Genomic DNA, 23,855 nt, shown 5'->3' on the forward strand with positions numbered 1-23,855 from the left:
GATTGCACTTTGTGGAATCCACACATATTGAAACTTCTATTTACCAATAGGACAGAAGGCAGTAACTTCAATGACTGTTAGATTAGATCATAGAGAATCAGCAGATATTGTCAAAATAGCCAGACAATTTCAATAGATATAATTTTATTTGGAACATTCTTCTGAAGCTAAATCAATTTCACAATTTTAACCTAGTTTGATTAATAGCTCCTAATTCTCCCCTCCCCCTCCCAAAGCAGTATATCCCCCCCACCCCAACAAACTGTATAAATATTGAAATAGACAAACTCTTATTTACAGACAAATTGTTCACAAGTCAGCCCAGAGGTTAAGGTCACTGGCCAAAGCAAACATTTTGGAAAGAAAATGTACTTAAAAGTTCAGCTCTCTGCTATCCATCCATCATGACCTGTATCTATCTGTTCCCAATCATTAAATCATCCCTTGAAGGAAAAAAGGACAAATGCCCACCTGCTGGTGCAGCATGCAGTTTTATGGGTTTTCAGTGAATTATAGTGTGTAGTTACTTTTTGTTGAAATTATTTGTATAAACAGCAGTCTACCCACATATTCCCAACATAAACTATTATAATGATCGATCAAATATGGAACGAAAAGCTACTGTATACAGTGTGTGAAAGTTTGATGGGCTTAAAGAACACATACAAGTTAAGACCATTATTATACACACAAACAAAAAATTCAAAAACTTGATTAATCATTTTAATATGCGTTTGTGTCCCAGTGACCTTTAGGAAACAGAATCCAATCACCATGAAGCAAAGTCATAGTGAGATGGTGATGGATGTCCGGGCTCTTGGAGACACCATAGTTACAAGGGTGGGGTAGACGTCCTGGTACAAATGCACCGTAAATGGAAATGTAATGATCCAAGACTGTAGCATGAGAGTCCAGAATCCAGCTGGCTCTGACACAATGGACTCCCAGCAGCTTCCGCTTCCAAAAATCTTACCAGAAAGCACGTCAATCATGGTCTCTCAAGTTCTTAGTTTCAAAGAAGAAAACAAAGATGTCCCATATTAAAACTGTACCCAATTTGCACTTTGGGTCACTTGGCTTGTAGCAGTGCTAAAGAAAAAGCAAATTGAATAGTGGTAAGCAGTACTGTATAAAATTCATCTTTGAAATTTAAATTAAATTCCTGTAAAGACAAAAAAATTCAGCTCATTTTTGCAAAGGCTCAAACCCTCAGGTTCAGTGAAAGAGCAGTGAGCCAATCCACTAAAGAGAAGTTCTGAAATGCATTTTTACTCTAATGTTTGTGGCAATACTTCCTTGAGTCAAATTAAGTTTGTATTTACAAATCCTTATGACAGTTTTTACAATGGATGCATTACTAACCTGGGGGCTGTTGCAAAATCTCCCCAGAGATCAGTTGAAGCAGCATGGGAAGCCTGAGCAGGAGGTAGAGTTGGAGCAAAAAAGTCTCCCAGCAATTCTGCAAAAGATGTAGAATTATCACTATAACAGTGAAGACTATTAGAAACAATATTAAAATTACTTATAGTACATTCAAGGTCTATGAATCAAAACCGTGAAACATGGTGAATTTATAAACATTAGCCAAAAATAACCACTCAAAAATTAACCTCACTTTTTAACTACTGGTATCTAAACTATATCAGATTGATTGTCAGAATATGCCAAGTGCACAAGTGGCCAACTGATCGCGTGGTGAATTGATTGGGGCTCTTATCCATCTCTTTTTGCATGGGCTTGCAAGTCCGCATGTTTTCATCTCAGCGGGCCTGGGTCCTCACTTAGGCACTTCAAGTTGCCCAACGCTTACCATGTGATTCAATAAAACAGTTTCACCCTACTTGTGTTGTTGTTCCTGTTCTGCACATACATAACACTATCCATTATCAATCATAAATCTGTGATGTGCAACTGCTGAGATGTAACTGTACATGGTCAGTTCTGTTCATTCTGTACAAAACTGTACATGTAATGGTTAATTCCTTTAAGGGCACTTTGAAAAGTGATCCAAATAGTAAATCAAGCAATTGTACTCTGACCAACAAACAGAAGTCAGCAATACCTGCTCATAGTTTCTCACTCCAATCGAAAAAGTTCAGTAAGAAATAACTTTGCATAACACAGCTACAGGCAATGGGTAAAGCAGTATTATTCAGGATGTTGATTAACAAGGTTAAAGAGAAACCCCCCTCTTTTACAGCACAGTAACCTGGAGCAGCTGGCTTCACAGGCTGTTGCATCACTGGTTCCTGTACACTGTGTGATCCTGGTGGTGGGAGCAGTGTTGGTGTTTTAGCACCCGGAGGAGGTGGAAGTAGACCTATTCCACTACTCGGTAGACGAGGCTTCGTTGACGAGTTTTCCTTCTTCCGTACATTCTTAAAGTAAAATTGATTGCAATTAGCTTTAGTTAAACTAAAGTCTTATTTCCAATAAAATACCAACTTTTTGCTTCCTGTCACATAGAAATGAATGGCTTATAATGGAACATTGTGCCTTTGTTATCAACAGTCTTCCCATGAGAGCTACTGACTAATCATAGACAATCATACTGTCCTCAAGCGTGCATTTTTCAATGGGTCTCTGAATAATAATAACTGTTTTCTAATTTTCCTTCTGCTTGGCCCAAAATAAAATGCAGTACTTATTCTGATAACCTACTGAGTGCACTAACTCAGTATAGATCAAAGTCAAATATTTATCGAAACATTTTACCAAAGACATTTAATTCCCATTCCTCAAGTGCAAACATACCCTACTTAATACATTTATACTGGCTACCAGCAACTACAACGGATTTAGAAAAGAGAATATCACAATATGGTCAGAAATAATTTATATAGAGATTGGAATTTTTACTTGTATTATAAAACTATTTTCATGCTGGATCAAAATTTTAAAATGAAGTCCAATCTACCATCGTCCAAATCTCAATAATCCACACATACACACAGGAGTCCGTTCAAGGGCCAACTCTAACTGGTCCACTGTCCTCCTCAGGCCCAACTCCAATTGGTCCATTTTTCTAGTTCTTGAACTGTCCAAAGCCCAACTTTAAAAAATGACTGAGAATTACTAAAATATGGCAGCTATTAGCCTATATCATGTATTGGCTTTTGTATGCAGATGTTTCTTCATATCCAATTTAAATTTATACTTTAACTTCAAAGTATACCATTTGTCTTATTTTAAATATTCATAATTATTGGAATTTGATTTCTGTGCCTCACCCCAATATTTAGCTTGATGGTCTGTCCATCCTTAAATCCCAAGTCCAATTTAGGTCCAGAGTCTGGGTTCTGAGCTTGTTTGGCAAGTTCATTCTGCTGCTTAACCCATCTGCAAAACAGAAGGAAAATACAGTCTGTTACTCAGGAACATTTTCAAACTAAAATGAAAGTTAAACCTTGAAACAAAAAAGCTATAGGAAAGACAACACTGTCACTCCTTTCCTAAATGTTGATTTAAAGTTAAAAACATTTACTTAATGTCATCTTTATTTCCTAGTTGTAAATGAAGTCATATTCATCTATTTCAACCTATCTAATTATCAAGTACTTTGGCAAAACTGACTAGAAATTATAAAATGATAGTAAGAAATACTGAAACATGAGCTTTCTTCATTTGTTAAGACAATTTCTTCTATAGACTACATCTGGAAATTTTCTAATCTCAATGTTTTAATTTCAATCAAACAAACCCTATTGCAATAGTAATGGCACAAAACTTACTTGAAGTGATCCTGGAGACTGACGTTAAAATCAAAAGCATCACCACGATCTACAAATCCGATGCCAATGAATGCACGTCGCCCTGAATAATGAGACAAGTTTGTCAAATGATAGTGGATTTTATAAATCTGTTTTAAACAGTACAAAATGTATTTTCTTTGCACCAGGGGCAACTTAAACTAAATAACTTTCAGAATAGAAGTACAAATGGGTGGGGCCATTTTGGCCAGGAGAACATAGACCCATTGGTTAATGGTAAGGGTCTATAGCATAAAAAAGGTTGGCAGCCCTTGCTTTAGCCCCTCAAATCTAACTTAACATTCAACTGCAAACACAAGGAAATCTGCAGATGCTGGAAATTCAAGCAACACACACACAAAATGCTGGTGGAACGCAGCAGGCCAGCCAGCATCTATAGGAATAAGTACGAAGGGTCTCGGCCCGAAATGTTGACTGTACTTCCCTATAGATGCTGCCTGGCTTGCTGCGTTCCACCAGCATTTTGTGTGTGTTGCTTCAACATTCAACTGCACTTTTACCTACCATTGATTGCTCCATGTCAATTCATTTCCAGTAACCTCTGCCAGTTCCACAGTTCCACTGTCATTTATCAATGCTTTTTGATTTCACTCAACCTAGCTCAAATTTTTAAATTATACTTCCTATTCTGTGATTACACAGCTGAGGAAACTTTCTTTGAACAATGCTACAAAATTCCTGAGCTACCATAACTGACACTCTGATACCCGTTATACTTCCTGTCATTCAACACTTAATACTATCAAACATTAGTAACACACTTGTTACAAACATGTTAAACACAGTGATCAAATTATTCCTCAATCTTATTATAATCATGAAATTTGCAGTTTTCGAAGTTGCCAGTGGCACAACACAAATTAAAGGGTGCATCCAAGAGACATGATTGTACAAAGTACAAGAGTTGAATAGGAATCATATTTTATGATTTCCTTTGATGGACGTTTGGCAACTGCAAGCATCATAAGTTAAAATGGTCTTAATTATAATTTGTTTCTGGATACAAGTTTGCTGACAACACCACTGTCGCAGGCAGAATCAAAGGTGGTGATGAGTCAGCATATAGAAGGGAGATTGAAAATCTGGCTGTGGTGCCACAATAGCAACCTCTCACTCAATGTCAGCAAGACTAAGGAACTGACTTTAAATTCCTCAGTGTTATTATTTCAGAGGCCCTGTCCTGGGCCCAACACGCAAGTGCAATTATGAAGAAAGCATGGCAGCGCCTTTACTTCCTTTAGAGTGCGAAGGTTCACCATAACACCTAAAACTTCTACAGATGAGTAGAGGAGAGTATATTGACTGGCTGCATCATAGCCTGGTATGGAAACGCCAATGCCCTTTAACAGAAAATCCTCCAAAAAGTAGAGGATACAGCTCAGTCCATCACGAGTGAAGCCCACCCCACCATTGAGCACATCTACACGAAACAGTGTTGCAGGAAAGCAGCATCCATCAGGGACCCCCCCCCCCCGCCCCCAAAACACCACCCAGGACATTGCTTCTTCTGAGGAAGGTAGTACAGCAGCCTCAAGACTCACACCATCAGTTTCAGGAACAGTTATTACCCCTCAGCCACCAGGCTTGTGAACCAAAAAAAAGATAGCTTCACTTCATTTGCCCCATCATTAAAATGTTGGACTCACTTTCAAGGGCTCTTCATCTCATGTCTTTGATATTTATTGCTTATACATATTTTTACTATTTCTTTCTTTTTTATTTGAACAGTTTGTGGCTTTTTACAGTTTGTCTGCCCTGGTGCAGTCTTTCATTGATTCTGTTATGGTTATTATTTAATTATGGATTATTAAATATGCTCATAAGAAAATGAAAATGAATCTCAGGGTTGTATATGGTGGCATATACATACTTTGATAATAAATTTATTTTGAACTTGTGAATAGATCCACCATTCTGTGTTGCGTGATAAACTACGGGTTAGCCCACTCTTGTAGATAAAGTTTATTGACCGAAATCTGATAAGTGATTATGGTAAGTGCTTGAATCAGAATTAGGTTTATTATCACTGACATTTGTTGTGAGATTTGCTGTTCTGTGGTCCTGAATTGGGAGGGGTGGGTTCCTGAATGATGGATGCCACCTATTTGAAGCACCACCTTTTGAAGGTGTCCTCTATGCTGGGGAGGCTAATGCCCATGATGGAGCTGGCTGAGTTTACAATCTTCTGCAGTTTTTTTCCAATCCTCTGCACTGGCCCTTCCATACCACATAGGGACAGGAGAACGGATGTTAATGAAGGCAACCATTTGTTACAGGTCAGTCTCTTAAGTCTCCGCACACTCTTCAGGAGTTTATTAGAACTTAACTGTTAGCTCCTTCAAAAAAACCATCCTCAAACACAAAGTGGAAGCATTTATTGTGGATCGCAAAGGTTAGTTCTATTCAAAGCTCACTGAACAATTAATTAGCACCTGAGGCAAGATCTTGACAGGAACATTGTTTTACAGGAGTTAAATCATGTTTGACAAATATAAACAAATCCTTTGATGATGTGACAGGAAGAGTTGATTGAGGAGAACCTGTAGGCATAGTATACTTAAATTTCAACAAAATGCCATACAAGAGATTGGTGCACCAAATAAGAGCTCAAGGCACTGGATAAAGTTTGTTAACATAGTCTGAAAGAGTCCTTTTATGTCCAAGTGCTCTAGGTATTGGCTTTTTGGCCCTTAGTTGCCTACCATTTACATTAATGACCTGAAGGCAACAAAACACTAGGTTTCCAGGTATGCTGATGATATGAAAATAGGTTGAAGGGGGTATATCATGCTGAGGACATTGCAATTCTGCAATGAAAGATAGACAGATTAGGTGAAAATTAGGCAAATGGAGCTTATTATGGAAAAGTGTTAGAACATGCAGTTCTGCAAGAGGAGTCAGAGAGAGACAGAGCAATGTTTAGAGGGATCTAGGTGTTGAAGCACATGAACCACAAAAATGAGCAGGCACATCCAAAAAGCAGAGAAAGTTTTGTTACTGTGATATGGTGTATTGGCAAGCCCACATCTAGAATACTATGCACAATTCTGGTGGCTTCACTTCAAAACAGGATATAATAAAACTAGAGTCAGCTCAAACGGAAATTCACCAGACGAATTCCTCAGATGAAAGGGCCACCTTATCAAGAATCTACTATATACTTCATGGAGGTTAAAAGAATGTAAGATGACCTTGCCCAAGCACTGAAGGTCCTAAAGGGGCTTCACAGTGTAGATGCTAATATGTTTTTACTGGTGTGAGACAGACCTACAAAAAAATTCACTGAAAACTGAGTTACATAAAAAAATTGTCAGACAATAATGAATATCTGGAATTCTTTGCCTAAGGGTAGTGGACAAGTCACTAAATATATTTAACACAGAGACAAATAAATATCTGGAAGACTAGAGAATTGAGAATTATGGGGAAATAGCAGAAATGAGCTCAGGATGCATAGATCAGCCATGATTAATTGAATGGAAGAGCATAGTGGCTCATTCCTGTTCCTATATTACTATGCTCCTGTGCACCAGCTCAGGTAAGTGGTACATTCATCAGGTACAATTATAATGGAAGGTGTTAGACATATAGGTATATCATTAGTATTTTCAACCTCTGGCAATCAAAGTTGCATAATTTAATGAAACATTCCAGAGCAGTTTGGAAAAAATAAGTAAGAATCAACATGCAGAACAACTGCAATCAAAAAAAAAGTCATGCAAGTGCTGACTCTTTAGTAGTGTAGTAAAAAATAAGAGATTCAGACACAAGCTCTCTAGACATAATTACCATTTCCATCCTCGATGCAAATTACAAAGTATCTGCTGGAGTCAATAACACTCTCCACTGCAATGCCAGGAAACTGATCTACTGGAGATTGAGCAAACAGCTCTCCTGAGTAAGAACGAAACAACAAAGGAAGGTTAAGAGTCATTTTGGCCAGTTTATCAGCAATAACTCTCATCACTCAAACTCAGCTTCAACAGTAGCAAAGGCGCATAAACAATGTAAAGTCATAAGCATTGTAGTAACTTGTAATTGGTGCATTAATCATGTGGCTGCTTGATATTGAGGATCAAGCACTCATGCACTGCATGTTAAAATCAGTCACCATATTGCTGCTCAGTCAGATTTGGCTAGGACTGAACTCTGGTCAAGATGGCACACTGGGTGGCAGTGTGACATGTGATGAGGATGTTAGGAGAATTCAGGGTGACTTGGATAGGCTGGGTGAGTGGGCAGATACTTGGCAGATGACGTTTAATGTGAATAAGTGTGAGGTTATCCACTTTGGGAGTAAGAACAGGAAGGCAGATTATTATCTGAACGGTGTAGAGTTAGGTAAGGGAGAAATACAAAGAGATCTAGGAGTCCTTGTTCATCAGTCACTGAAGGTGAATGAGCAAGTGCAGCAGGCAGTGAAGACTGCTAATGGAATGTTGGCCTTTATTACAAAGGGAATTGAGTACAAGAGCAAGAAAATCCTCTTGCATTTGTACAGAGCCCTGGTGAGACCACACCTGGAGTATTGTGTACAGTTTTGGTCTCCAGGGTTAAGGGACATCCTGGCTGTAGAGGAAGTGCAGCGTAGATTCATGAGGTTAATTCCTGGGATGTCTTACGCAGAGAGGTTAGAGAGACTGGGCTTGTATACGCTGGAATTAAGGAGATTGAGAGAGGATCTGATTGAAACATATAAGATTATTAAGGGATTGGACAAGATAGAGGCAGGAAATATGTTCCAGATGCTGGGAGAGTCCAGTACCAGAGGGCATGGTTTGAGAATAAGGGGTAGGTCATTTAGGACAGAGTTAAGGAAAAACTTCTTCTCCCAGAGAGTTGTGGGGGTCTGGAATGCACTGCCTCAGAAGGTAGGGGAGGCCAATTCTCTGGATGCTTTCAAGGAGGAGCTAGATAGGTATCTTATGGATAGGGGAATCAAGGGATACGGGGACAAGGCAGGAACCGGGTATTGATGGTAGTTGATCAGCTGAGATCTCAAGGTGGCGGTGCGGGCTCGAGGGGCCGAGTGGTCTGCTTCTGTGCCTATTGTCTATTGTATTGTGATGCCTGACATTGTGACTCAGTCTTAGTTGTTTAGTATTAGGTTCATATGGATGGTTTTGGGGACAGCATGGTGAGTTAGGGGTCAGGTTAGGGTTTCGGGAGTTTGCGGTCAAGGGCAAACAAATGAAGTTTCCACTTCAAATCCAGACTGAAGTGCTCTGCGGTCGAATAGCCAGCGATCCCTGAAGTTGTGTCCACAGGCACTGAGGTTGGAGGTCTGGATGGCAGTGAGTCCCAGATATGGGCAAGAGTCATGAGGGCAGTGACCTTCCCAACCCTCGCAGGACATCTGGATAAGAGGTCCAAATGAGCTTGGAGATTGAGGCTTGAAGGTCAAACCCAGCATAGTCTGAAGAGCAAGGTTGAAGGTTGAAGACCAGATTCCAGAGGTAGAATCTCCAAAGCTTTTGGCCCAAGGAACAAGAGTCTGAAAATCTGGGGACAAGCACCAGAGGCCCGGAGGTGGCCTGTCCTAGGGTTGGTGCCCTGTCTGTGTTGTGAATGGGTGGGGTGGGAGCGATGGGAAGGAGGATTTTTGCTTACTGTCGTTCTCTTGTTTTGTTGTTGCTGCTGCTGCTTGTGTTGGTCTACAGACCATTACGGGCATCCTACGTTGATGCCAGAATCTGTGACACTTGCAAGCTGCCCCAACATACCTTTGGGTGTGCTTGTTATGAACATAAACGGCACATTTCACTGTATGTGTCGATGCACATTTGATAATTAAATCAGAATCTGATCCACCCTTATTAATTAATTAGTGTAAGGGTTTTGAGAAGTGACTTAATAGAGGTGTACAAGGTGGTAAGAGGCATCGATCGAGTAGATATCCAGAGACATTTCCCCATGGTGGAAATGGCTAATACAAGGGAACATAATTTTAAGGAAATTCAAGTATAGGGAGGATGTCAGAAGTAACTTTTATTTTTTAACTGTGAGTGGTAGGTGTACGGAACACCCCACCAAGGGTGATGGTAGAGGTAGATACATTAGGGACATTTGAAAAAAAACTCTTAGATAGGCACAGAGATGAGAGAAAAATGGAGGATTATGCAGGAGGGAAGGGCTAGATAGATCTCAGAATAGGTTACAGGGCTGACACAAACATTGTGGACCAAAGGGACTGTACTGTAGCATTCTGTTTCTAATTTTCCTCTTGGGGTGTAATGTGGATAGGAGATTCCATCAACCTATCCGAAGGAGAGAGTGTACTTTACTGATAGCACATTCCTTTCCCAATGTGGTTGAAGGTCCATCGCATTCCTGAATCTTGAGCACAAAATACACAAGCTTTCCTTGAGTGATTCATTTTGGAAATCTCTTTAATCTGAATGAAAAGATGATGTTTCATGGTGTCTTTTTAAAGAACATGAAAAGTTGGGTAAAGAACATGAAAAGTTGGGTAAAGAACATAGCCACTGATATTTCATGTTTGATCATTTAATCTCCCCACAATTCCTTTTTCAGAGATAATGACTACACTTACGACTAATAGGATATTGCCCAGCCTAAACTGGCTGTTGCATTTCTGACAGTGACCATACAAAGCATAACTATATTGACTAAAATATAGCCAGAGCCACAAAGCATGGAAATAGGCCCTGAAGCCCAACATGTCAATTCCCATCTAAAATAATCCTGTTTTCCTGTGCTTGGCCCATAATCCTTCTAAACCCTCCCAATCCAGATATCTGTCCAAGTTCTTTTTAAAAGGTTGTTAAAAACGTGCCTGCCTTGGCCACTTCCAAAAGCATTTCATTTTATATACTTACCATCCTCTGGACAAAAATGTTGACCATAGGTTCCTATTATCTCCCCTCTCACCTTAAAATATGTCCTCTTGCTCTTCACTCCCTAATCCTTTGAAAAAGACTATGTGTATTCACTTTAATGTAAGCCACTCAATTTTATATGCCCCTATAAAATCACTCCTCATGGACAATGAATACAGTTCCAACCTGTTCAACCTTCCTCCATAACTCAGTCCCTCAAGTTCCAGCAACATCCTCGTAAATCTCCTCTGCATTCCTTCCAGCTTAATCGCCAAACTGAACACAATATTCCTCTTACTATCTTTCCTTTCGGTTAGTCCTGACGAAGGGTCTCGGCCCGAAACGTCGACATCGCTTCTCCCTATAGATGCTGCCTGGCCTGCTGCGTTCCACCAGCATTTTGTGTGTGTTGTTGTTTGAACTTCCGGCATCTGCAGATTTCCTCATGTTTGCACAATATTCCAAATTGGTCTCACGAACATCTTGTTCAAATGCAACAAAACATTCCAACTTCTACACTCAATGCCCTGACTGATGAAGGCCAGTGCACCAAAAGCTGCCTTCACTACTCTGTGTATCTGTGATGACACTTTCAAGGAAACATGTATTTGTACTCCTAAGTCCCTCTGTTCTACAACACTCCCCAAGGCCCTACCATTCACTGTCCAAGTCCTACCCTCATTTTTCTTCCCAAAATGCAACTCCTCACTCTTATCTAAATCCAATTTGCCATTCCTCAGCTCACTCACCCAATTGAACCAAGACTCCTTTGTAATTTGTGACAGCCGTCTTCACTGTCACCACCTATTTTAGTGTCAGCTGCAAACTTTCTAACCACATCTTTGACATTCTCAAAGCATGTACAAGGCCAGTGGGGAGCACCATTAGTCACGGGCCTCCATCTGAAAGGCTACCTTTCACCATCACCCTCTGCTTTCTACCATCAAGCCAATTGTATATCCAATTAGATAAGCGCTCTCTAGATCTCATGCAATCTAATTTTCCACAGCCTTAGTGAAGTCCATGTGGACCACATTCTTTGCCCAACTTTTCATGTTCTTTAAAAAGACACAGTGAAACATCAATTTTTCGTGCAGATTAAAGAGATTTCTAAAATGAATCACTTCTTGGTAACTTCTTCAAAAAAAAATTCAATCAAATTTGTTAGATGTGATCTCTCATACTCCAAGCCATGCTGACCATCCCTAATCAATCCGTCTTTCCAAACATGTATATTTTAGTCCCTCAGAATTCCCTCTGGTAACTTATTTACCACAGATGTTGAGCTTAATGGTTTATAGTTCAGAAGTTAAAATTTTCTTTCAAAATAAGGACTCAGAGCCACAATTCTTCTCTTGAATGTAACAATGATCAACATGGAGGCAACCTGACTTATTGTTTCAAGGAAAATACCTGAATTTTTGTCTTCTAACTTAATGTAAGCAGTGTTTCCTTTTGCTGTTATCCGGAGTCGTCCAGTCCAGTCAGGTTGATCTAACTTCCAATCTGCAGCTCTGAATAGGAAAAGGGGCCAGAGTTATATGACAGAATCCCAGCATTACTCTTTCAAAAACTCTAAACAGGCTTTTGCAGCAAACATCGTCAACACCATTCTCAGCGGAAGCAGCATATGTATGGTCACCGCCCCCCACCCCCCCACACTATGAGCACAACTGTCAAGTGTGTGGAGTAAACATACCACAAACTAAGCTTTTAAGATATTCCAGCAGCAAGTCATCACCTGAGGATGGCATTTGTATCTCTGATGAGAATTGAGCCTAGGCTAACTGAAGAATCCTTTACATAGAATGAAGATACAACTGTGCATGGGATCACCAGATATGGACAAGTAACTGAATATTTCTAATGCAGTAACTCAAGCTTCCTACCACAACAACATTGACGGCTTCCGGCAAAAGTGATATATTCCTGTGACCTCCCTTCCTCCCAAAAACTGTTTAAAATTAACTTCAAGTAACAGTAATTTCAGACTCTATTCTGAGCAGGGGAAGAAAAGGGCAGAGATGGAAAGAAAAGATTCAACAATGTGCTCAAAACTTCTTGAGGAAATATGCATCCTCGCTGATTGTTGAGAATCTCTGGCCCCTTGATCGCTCACTGTGGAAAAGCAGCGTTTGGTTTGGTATCAATAATCAAATCATGTACTCAAGCATATGGAGGTGTTGCAAAAGAGGCAAAAAGGAGATCGCCTTACAAATGACCCATTCAATTGGCTACTATCTGCTCAATTTGCTGGGCTCTATTAGCCACCTCAGAAGCCAAAGGAGGAAGAAGCAAAAAAAAAGCCTTTCTAACTCTTCAATATCTAACCCTTGAAACTTAATCAAATAGAAGACAGGTTATTCTAAGAATGTGGCCTGGAAAGCCAACTGTGGCCTATCTTTCTATAGTGCCCATTCAGGAACTCTTTTCACCAATAGCCACTACTTAGTGACCAAGTACCATTGAGATCGAGTAGCCAAATTGCCACATGAGCAGAGATCACATAACAAGACTGCATTAGGGCTTTGAGTAATGACCTCTAAAACTAGTTCAACTTATGAAATACAGATTATTAAGTATGGAAGGTTCCTTCTGAGTTTTGTTGCTCCTATACCACAGTATATATAATATGGCATTAGTTGTCCATGGATTTGTACGTTTCAATAACTGAGAACAAAGATGGAAAAATGAGAAGGCTTGGCAGTGTGACAGATCAATTAATCTTGATTAAACAATTTAATTGTTCAATGCCCTCTTTTCATATTCTGCACACAAAATTGGAAGTACAAAACAAATGGAAAGGTAAGATAGCATAACCGAGGCACAAATGGGTTATAGTGAAAGATAACAAGCAGACCCTGCTTTGCTTCCCCTTTCTGTCAGTTAAGGTACAAGTTTGTGATGGAGAGATGGAGTTGAGGCTTGTCCATAAACCAATGGGTGACAACTGTGCCATGGCATGGTTGATACTTTGACACCTCCACTTAGGTATGTTGCAAGATTCAAATGAAGCTCATCAGTACCAACTGGGAAAATAGAAAGCTACAGTAGATAACTGCTACAGATCTGGGGGTACTACACACGAGGGGAACAAACCACTGTTGTACTTGTGCATCCAGCCTGTGACCCCTCCTTCAGAACCCCTTAGTATGTACTGAGGCATCTTTTGAAATGGTGTGCACCAGCACTTTTTTGCTCATCTAGAAGCACACCTTGAGACAAGGCAGTAGCATCCATTCAAGTTACAAAGCAGTCATATGGACAGATGGCCTGCACCATATTTTAGTCCTTTCCTGGGCCACTGGGGACCACAGTACAGAGTACTGAAAGGAACAGAAATACTTTTACGTACGCTCAACATAAAAGTGATATTTGCACCGTATTTTGTGAGTGCAGCCACCAAAAATATTTATTTCTCAATCCATGGCTATGCTTTAGACATTGTACATTTTCAAAATGTTAATATTGCTGACTTTGCCAGTATTTCCTATCATCCCTAATTCTCAGAGGTCGCAAGCAATTTTCTTCAACTGGGCAGTCCTTTGAGTGGCTAAGATGTGCCCACAATCCTGTGGGTGGAATTTGCAAGGTTTAGAGTCAGTGGTGATAAATGAACAGCAGTTTATTTCCAAATGGAGCAGTTTCCACCCTCATCCATGACTGGAGGTCATGTTTTTACAGATGATGTTTGAGTAGCCTAGGAGAGTTTCGTTTCATAAACAGCACACTCAGTAGCTGCTGTGCACTGCACCACCGATGCAGGAAGTGAATGTTTAGCGTCGTGGATGGGAGCCAAGTGTATGGCTTGTCCCAAGTGGATGTGAGTATCTGCACGCATTCCAGCAAGTGCAAAGTCTGAACTTCATATCACAATCCAAACTTGCACTTTGCAAATGCTGAAAACACCCCAAGGTAGCAGAAGGTCCATCACTCACCGCAGCCATGCGCCTCACCTGTTCTTGTGGCCACAGTACTGATGACTCGCCAAGGCTCTTTCCTTTTATTTGTAGGATATGGACAGATAAGAATCTGCTGTCTATATGGGTTTACATGAAAGTCTGACCAGCTGAGGACAGTAGATTTCCTCCTAAAGGACATCTGTGAACCACTTCAGCTTTGAAATGACAATCTGCGATTTTTATGTTTTTTGATAAAGAAATTTAATCAAGTGTTTCTCATTTTTTAAAAAAATTACACAGATATAATCTAGTACTTCTGGATTGTTAGTCCAAACTTTTGGGTTATTGCTCCTGGTAAATCCCAAGAACACTGATGATGGGTGATACTAAGGCCAGTGAACATCCAGTTAAGGTGACACGAATTTACCAATTTAGGAAAGATAATTGGTGATAATCAAGGTGAAATGACCTCACCCACTTGACCAGATTCCTTGAGACTTCTTCGGTTTGTGGTGTCAAAGTCGTGATCTCTTATGACTTTTTCCACCAGAGCTTTGCCACTTAGTGATCTGCACTACCTGGGTAACAGGACATACCCATCATACCCATGGACTGGTGGCGGTGGGGGGTCTGGCACTTCATCTGCAAGGTATAGTTACATCAGGCTGTTGACCGGTCTATGGGATACCCCTTCCAATGTAGATACAAATCCCTAGAAGTTCATGAGGAGCACTTTTGTAAAAAAAAATTCAGTAACTAAAATACCTACAAATGCAGAAAAATACCTTTCCCTTCACTTCCCAATAAATAGCTCTACAACCATGGAAATTAGTGGGATCTCATTTCCAGCAACAGCTTCATTAATTTTATGTTCAAAAGCACTCACACAGAAGTCCCAAAACACTTAAATTAAATCTTGCCTGTCTATTTAATTCAGAACCACTGAATTAAAAAAGTGAGATCTAACCCATTAATTGCTCTTTCCTCTCTGCAAATGCAATCAGACCTAACATGTTCTTCTTTTATTCTGTGAATACTGAAGACAATTATAGCGTGATTAACTTAATGGTTATGATCTGCTAACTCACCCGACTATTCTCCACCATTTTCTTTATTCATGAGACTCTGAATTGAGTCACTAAACAACTAGTATCAATAGGAGTTGTGACCTAACTCTATACAGACCATCTCAAAACTTGGAATCTTTGCCTTTGTCAGTCAGTTCTAATCTCAACAGTACTTAATTAGTGCTGGGACTTCCTAAAGAAGATGGTGCCAGCAAACAATGCAATCAAAGGGCGACATCCTCCAGAAGGTTCACAAAACTACTTCTTTCACATCTTTTTCTTTATTTTTTTCTTTCAAGTGTGGTTCTGCTACTGATGGAGCCTGTGATCTACATTAGGGTAGCGTGTTTTCAGGCCTATTGAGCAAACTGGCACTTTCCTGTCCTCAAGGGCGTTCTAGGAGTCTTCAAGCAAAGTATATGGCTTCGAGGCCAAGAATCCTGGAGACAGGGCACAAGCCTGTCATCAGCTTCATTTCATTGAGGAGAGTGGGTGGTCAGCTCCATCTCCCAGCCTGTCGCTCACTGCTGCCGGAGGAAGGTGTCTGTGTTCTAATGGTATCGCTCTCCCTCGATGCTGGAGTTCTGGGTTTTGGGCAAGGTTTAATCAACGTGGTTTGTGGATAGGACTCTGTAGTTCACACTATGATATGTTTTGTTTCTGGTCGCTTTTTTGGCCATTTTGAATCAGAGCAGCCTGCATGTAACAAACACTGAACTGAATATGCCTGGACTCTTTTGATTTTGTGTTTTATATTCTATGTTTTTTACTCCTTTTTTGTTGCCGTTTGCACGATTTGTTCGTTTTGTTTTGGGGGGGTGGTTTGATGCTTTTCTTTGAACAGGTTCCATGCTAATTTGTGGTTGGCTGTATAATGCATACATTGATAATAAATGGACTTTGAATCTTTGAACCAGGAGAGAAATTGTCAAGGAACATCAAAAGCAGAACTGAATGTTCTCTTGCACCCAACTCACTGCCTGCCATACATACTGGAACAAATACTGACGTTACCTGTTCAACTGCAACAATAATTGATTTTCTCTTTTTGTTTAGATTTTTTTAAATTCTATTCCAATGATTGGAAAGAGTTTTGCATGCTCTGCTTTTTGTTAATGTTTCCTTCCTGCATTTGTTCCAACTCTTCCGTCAGACAGATTATTGATTGTGTGAAATCCAGCTGGCAAGCACTTCTAGAGTTCATTCTGGTTTTCTCTTTCACAGGAAAACTTCATCAGCAAATAACCTCGACTGTATTTGACTCTGGATAGGTATTTGCTGAATCAAATGTATTTCCAGAAAAAGTGTCTAATTATATGACTCTATGCTTGCATAATAAATGGTAATAAAATATGAACCTGAACCATCAAATTCAGTTTTAGCTTTCTGCATGTAGCAATGAGTGTAATATCTCTTGCAGGTGGAATGGAAAAAGGGAGAAAATGCTGTGTTACAGAATCCCCATGAACAACTATAATAATGGACATCTTTTAAGTCAATAAGTTATTCAAAGCATTTTAAAGGAATAATCAGACCAAGATAGGCTTCCAATGGGGTATGATTCAAAGATTTAGAACAGACACAGAGACAGAAACTGAAAAGAAAGCTTCTGATTTTAATAAAATGGTGTCGTCAGAACAGAGTTAAGCATCAAAAAAGGATGTAAGTTCTGTGGATAGCCTGTTTAATCAATGAGAACAGCCAGGGAAAAGGCTGGAATCCAGTGGGATTCATAAATACATAATGTTGAGATAGATTTGAAAGCAATGGATATGGCCTTCTACATATTTAACTGGTGCAGTAAATGACTAAAGACAAACCAGCTTACATGTTAAGTCTGATTCCATTGCTTCAAATAATATAATCATGGACAAAAATGAAAATACTAAAGGGACCATGCATAAACTCTAAGGAGAATGAGTTATTACTTTCAGGTCTCGGCCTGAAACATCGACAGTGCTTCACCTTATAGATGCTGCCTGGACTGCTGTGTTCCACCAGCATTTTGTGTGTGTTGTTTGAGTTATTACATTATGGAAGGAAGGTAAGCCCTTGCAGATACTGTATATTGTGGATTTAACTTGAGGCATACAAATAAAAGCAAAGCGACAGAAGAGACATTGAAAAAAGCGGCACTGATGTACCTACCCTCTCAGATTATCTTTATCTGCATGCAATTAAGGAAAAGATTGCTGGGACCCCCCGGAACACCTGATTTTTGGATAGAAGGGTATTAAGTGGAGGGCCAAAAAAACTCAACAGTAAGACAAAGGTATTTCAGAATATAGATTGACATTAACAAAAATGTTAACAGTGACATAAAATTAGAATCAAATTGGAGATGGTTCAATTCATCTTCAGGGTCAAGGATGCGTCCATCTCTATGTCGTGGGTCCTGAACTGTTTGAGGAAGGAAAGATGGAACTTGCAGATTCTGGTAAGTGAGGGGTGCATGCTCTTTTCACTGCGTGCTCAGCCTGCTCTTTCCTGATAGAGGATCTCACTAACGTTCCAAATGCTCCACAATCACAGACAAGAAACTTGGCAGATTGAAGTGGATGTCACACTTTTTCCAAGGAAATTTTGGAACATCTTTATCGTACTTCCTCAGTCCACATGATAATCTCCTTCCCTACCAATGCATTTACATAATTTTGTCGAACTCACATACAACCTGTCCAATCCAGTACAGAGATATTTCATGGTATTATGCATAACAGCATAAGAAATAGAACTAAGCCATTCAGTCCTCACTAATGCTTCACCATTTAATAAGAAAATGGCTGATCTTTCATCTCAGCACCACTTTGATACACTTAATATTCAAAATCTATTAATCTCCAGCTAGAATATACTCAGTGACTGAGCCCTTGACTGCAGAATTCTGAAATTTCTTTGGCGCTCTCTCCCTTTATTGAGACATTGACATCTCTGGTGCAAAACAAAGAATTTCACACCATTTAAGTCAGTGATAATAAATCTGATTCTGAAAATTACTCTTGTGCTCAAAATGCCAACAAATTTGTCTTCCTAATTGTACTACACACACGATAATTCAGTGATCTTAGTGCACAGAGTTCATCAGGAGATGTGAGGGCAGGTGCAAACTGGATTCTGCGATCAGTAGCAGGTGAATGGAACTGCCCTAAGAGACGGCTATTCAGCCCATGAAGTTTGTGCTGTAAGGAAATGAGAACAGCCAGGTTCCTCTGAATGTTCTAAGAGCATTTTCCAACTCTTACTCACTAGATATTCCCAATAATTGTACCATATTGTACTTTTTCCTTCATGGTTGCCAGAACCACTGCACAGACAGGCTGGTTAGAAGCCTGCACATATAACTGAATGGCACCATAAGACAATAATGAATGTGGGGGTGAGGGGATCAGAATGCAAGAGACATTGAACATGCAGTATGATAAAAACCAAAGTGAATTAAAAATTAAAATTTTACCCATCCCATAAGCAGCCATTAATCCTGGAAGCACATATTGAGATTTCACGTGATATTAGTAAGTTGGACTGGTGAACCAGTTACAGATTCGATTGATTACCGTCAGACTCAAAATGTATACCATCAGTGGCAGTTTGTAACTCATACTTAATAATTATATTCCTATAAATCAATTGATATTACAAAGCAAATGTTCCATATTCTTGCAATCCAGAAATTGTAGTTAAGTGGCCTGCACACAAAGTCAAGAATGAGGACAAGATGGGAGAATACTATGTTTTAGAGGTGCTTATCACAACTTTTATACGTTAGCAACCTAGAGCTTATTGATGCCTATATTTACAACAAACCATACCACTGCTTCCCATCTTTGACATTCGTGAACCAAACCAGCGACTGATGTTCACTAACAGCGTCATTAAGAATTCTAGTTGGGATCTCCACAGTCAGTCATATTGCCTTGACAAATTTGAGCAAATAAGTGCCTGGAATTATACTCGCCCTCAACTCTATGCTTTGCACGAGGATTGCTTCCTCCGTAATTCCCTTGTAATTCATCGCTCCCCATTAATCTTCCACCTGGCGCTTACCTCTGCAAGCGATCAAAGTACTACAACAACCCATTCACCTCTATTCAGGGCTCCAAACAGTCTTTCCAAATGAGGCAACACTTCACCTGTGAATCTGCTGAGGTTGTCTATTGTGTCTGGTGCTCCTGATGCTCCCCTCCATTGGTGAGACCCGTCATAAATTGGGGGTCTGCTTTGTCGAACACCTGTGCTCTATCCGCTAAAAAGCAGAACATTCCGGTGGCCAAATATTTTAATTCCAATTTCCATTTTGACATGTCAGTCTGGGCAGCCTTCAACCTGATGGCATGAATATCAATTTCTCCTGTGATAAGAAAAATTCCATTCCCCTCTCCTCTTCTTCTATTTCTCACTCTGGCCTCTTATCTCTTCTTATCTGCCTACCTCTTCCTTCCCTTTATCCTTTGACCCACTCTCCTCTCCTATCAGATTCCTTCCTCTCCAACCCTTTATCTTTTCCACTCACCTAGCTTCACCCATTACCTTCCAGCTATCCTCCTTTCCCTCTCCTCACATTTTCATTCTGGCATCTTCCCCTTCCTTTCTAGTCCTGAAGAAGGGTCTCAGTCCGAAAGGTTGAATGTTTGTTTATTCCCATGGATGCTGCCTAATCTGCAGCATTTTGTGTGCGCATTGCTTTGGACTTCCAGCATCTACAGAATTTCTCATGTCTAGAATTATTGTAACCCACGCTGTGAAACAGTGGTAGGGAAAAACAGAGCACATTATTGTTGTATTGTATTTGAACTATTGTTGCATTGGAAACGTTATCTTTCAAGGCCTGGGAGGATCAAATGCCACACAAGCAGCTCAATTACAAGATCAACACTTACTTGACAACGGACTGGAACCCTCTCAGTTTCCTCCATTTTGTTTCTGACAGCACACTCTGGGATGGTCTCACACCTACCACTTTTCAAAATTTGAGCTTATCTAAAAATCTCCTGTCTGAGCAAACGTTAAATTGTTTTGTGAGCTTGCTGCACTTTGAGCTTGAGAATACAGAGGTACCACCATTCCTCCGATCTGGCTTATTACACAGCGCCCATTTTAATCACGGCACTACTTACTAACCTAGCTTCTACTGGTGTGGAATTTCTTTACGATGCTTTCTAGCTGCATACCTCTCTAACCTATTTTAAAGCGTTCCTTAGAATTACCTTCTTTATCAAGCTTTTGATCACAAATTAATGTAACAATACTTTTAACACTTGCACTAACGTGTCATCAAATTTTAACTGGTAATGCCCAAGTGCCAATGCATAATTTGTTATGTTAAATATAAACAGATAGAATTCAAAACACACTTGCTGCACTTTTCTGCAAAATTGTTTACACCTCATATCCATTTGTTAAATGAACATGTAGCAACAGAGATAACCCTCTGAATATGCAGCCCACAGCATCTTGCACAAAATTTAAAATCCTGTTTCTGCAATTGTATCTCCTGGCTTAAAAATTTGGAACACCCCCCTCAAGTAAACTGTACTAGACATTGGCTTTGTGGGAGAAGCCACTCTCTGGTCGTAGAGGTTTGCTCTGACTGGAGGCCTGTGACTAGTGGTGTGCTGGGTCCATTACTGTTTGTCACCTATATCAACAACCTGGATGACAATGTGTTAAACTGGGTCAGCAAACCTGCGGTTCATACCACGATTGGGGGCACAGTGGATAGTGAGGAAGGTTATCAAAGCTTGCAGCTGGAAAATAGCAGATGGAATTTAATGCAGACCGGTGTGAGGTGTGCACTTTGGAAGGAATTCTCAGGGTAGGACTTACACAGTGAGAAGTAGGGCAAGTTAGAACAGAGGATCTGTGAATACAGATCCATAACTCCTTGAACGTGGCACCACAGGTAGATAGGGTCATAAAGAGCCTTCATAAATCAAAGTACTGATTATGGGAGCTGGGATCACAAATGAGGAAATCTGCAGAAGCTGGAAATCCAAACAACACACACAAAATATTGGAGGAACTCAGCAGGCCAGGCAGCATCTATGGAAAAGTGTACAGTCGATGTTTCAGGTGCTGAAGGGTCTCAGCTCGAAACGTCGACTGTGCTCTTTTCCACAGGTACTGCCCGGCCTGCTCAGTCCCTCCAGCACTTTGTTGACAGGAGTTGGGATGTTATGTTGAAGCTGTACAAGATATTGGTGAGGCCTAATTTGGAGTACTGTATGCAATTCTGGTCAGCCAGCTACAGAAAGGATATCAATATCATTGAAAGAGTGCAGAGAAAATTTACAAGGATGTTCACGAGGACTTGGGGGTCTGAGTTATAGAGAAAAATTAAACAGGTTAGAACTTTATTCCCTAAAATGTAGAAGGTTGAGGAGAGATTTGATAGAGGTATACAAGATTATGAGGGGTATAGACAGAATAAGTGCAAGTAGGCTTTTTCCACTGAAGTTGGGTGAGACTAGAACTGAAGATCAGGATGAAGGGTGAAAGGTGAATTGTTTAAAGTGAACATGAGGGGTAACCTCTTCACTCAGAGAGTGGTGAGGGTGCGGAACAAGCTGCCAGTGGATGCGTGTTTGGTTTAAGATGGTAGCGGTATGGAGGGCAGCGGTCCAAGTGCAGGTTGATGGGACTATGCAGAATAACAGTATGGCACGGACTAGATGGGCCAAAGGGCCTGTTTCTCTGCAGCGTTCCATAACTCTTAGCACTATCCACTCCTTAACAGGATGAAGGTCATGTTCTTGGTTCACTGTTTTAAAATTTAAAAAGGCAGGTCCTACTACACTGTGAAGCATGCAGCCAACTCAATTGGCTCAGTGCCTGCATGGTTTAAGAACCCAGTAAGGGCTCTCTCTTTACAATGTTACTCTGATTTTCTACAAGCTTCCTTAAACCAAACGACCACAACTGCCAACTCAACTAGCGTTTCTGGTGAATTATCCACCCAGACTTTTCAGGGTCTTTATAAAAGGCTAAAAAGTTAAACAGCACCCTACCACCCACAGTTTCTTGCTCAATGTAACTCCAGATTGCCTTTAATTTTTCAACCTTATCACACCATAAGAAAAACAGGCCGGTATTTTAGACGTATCAGGGAAAGGGCAGACATGCAACTACTTGAAAATGTTGATTAGAGATATAACCACGTATATTCTCAACTACCAACCCCCAACACATTCTATGTATTGTGACATGGTACCTTGGCAAGTTCATGATCTCCAATGTGGCCTTGAACATAGCTAAAATGATCTATTTAATTACATTTTTGATAAAATACGGAACAAAATAAAGTTCAGATTTCCGCAGTATATCAGTGTTTGAATAAATTTGAACCTTGAATGAATACAAGCATTCCCAAGGCTTTAAGTAGGACCAAACGGACTCCAAGCACTACAATTTAATGTAATGATATCAAAGGATGAGTCAATTTTTGACATAGCACGTTGCTTGCCGGTTCCAGCGTCAGACACAGAACTCACTACATGCCCCATTTAAAAATGAAGTAATTCTGTTGCCATATGGTTAGATATATAGTGGTGTCACTTTATCAATAGGCAGATCGAGCAACAAATACGATTACTAAACCCCACTGCATTCAAGCAAAAAAGTAAACATGATATTTTAAAATACTCAGCGGGTCAAGCAAAGCCTGTGGGAATAGAAGCAGTTGATTTCTCAGATCGATATCCTTTGGTTCAGAAACGCCAATTACGTCGCTCTCTCTCCCTCCCTCTCTCTCTCACACATACTGCTTAACCTACTGGGTACTTGCAGCATTTGCAGTTTTGTTTTCTGAACGCGAGAAACACTTCCTCATTCTCTCACAAACACACACACACCACTCTCTCGCGGTTCACAACAACATCTTGTGACTTACTCCTTTCTGAAAGCCCGTTTTTCTCCCGCCACCTTATTCCCTCGAAGCCGCCTGACACACTGACAGAGTCATTTTACCCCCAACACACTCCGCTCCTGCCAAACTCTTCCTGCATTTTAAACCGTGTACCGTGGAATCTCTCTGAGCTGTCACTCCCTTCTTTCAAACGACCTCCCGATCGTACCTGTAGCCTCGGTTGGTGGCTCTCGGTGGTATTCTGTACACGTGAACCTCCGGCTTCACACACAGCACCGACTCATACTCGCTCTCCGCCATTTTACCGTCTACCGAATACCGAGGGGATTCAATTCCGACGCACCCGACAGCCACAAGGTATAGTGGGATATCGGAGGAGGAGCCCGCTGCATCACGGGACATTATGCCTCGCCATC

At 40.4% G+C, this 23,855-nt stretch overlaps 1 protein-coding gene across 1 annotated transcript; it reads right to left on the reverse strand.

Moving 5' to 3' along the window:
* Nucleotides 1-247: 247 nt before the first annotated feature.
* On the reverse strand, nt 248-23,831 carry LOC132382064 (adaptin ear-binding coat-associated protein 2-like). Its single transcript, XM_059951911.1, has 8 exons — nt 23,648-23,831; nt 12,023-12,123; nt 7,560-7,664; nt 3,732-3,813; nt 3,231-3,339; nt 2,210-2,378; nt 1,363-1,459; nt 248-1,089 (listed from the first exon to the last, which is right to left on the reverse strand). Exons 1-8 carry the CDS (start codon nt 23,737-23,739, stop codon nt 1,041-1,043), a joined length of 804 nt encoding a protein of 267 aa, XP_059807894.1. The 5' UTR covers nt 23,740-23,831; the 3' UTR covers nt 248-1,040.
* Between the last annotated feature and the right edge of the window lie 24 nt (nt 23,832-23,855).

Source organism: Hypanus sabinus, chromosome 27, assembly GCF_030144855.1.
Source record: "Hypanus sabinus isolate sHypSab1 chromosome 27, sHypSab1.hap1, whole genome shotgun sequence".
Taxonomy (NCBI): domain Eukaryota; kingdom Metazoa; phylum Chordata; class Chondrichthyes; order Myliobatiformes; family Dasyatidae; genus Hypanus; species Hypanus sabinus.

Excerpts from the sequence above, each read along its gene's own strand:
- LOC132382064 (XM_059951911.1), bottom strand. The coding sequence starts at position 23,739 with ATGGCGGAGAGCGAGTATGAGTCGGTGCTGTGTGTGAAGCCGGAGGTT. Across the intron at positions 12,124-23,647 it reads GCCACCAACCGAGGCTACAG|AGCTGCAGATTGGAAGTTAG; the intron begins GTACGATCGGGA and ends TTTCCTATTCAG. Across the intron at positions 7,665-12,022 it reads GTTAGAAGACAAAAATTCAG|GAGAGCTGTTTGCTCAATCT; the intron begins GTATTTTCCTTG and ends GTTCTTACTCAG.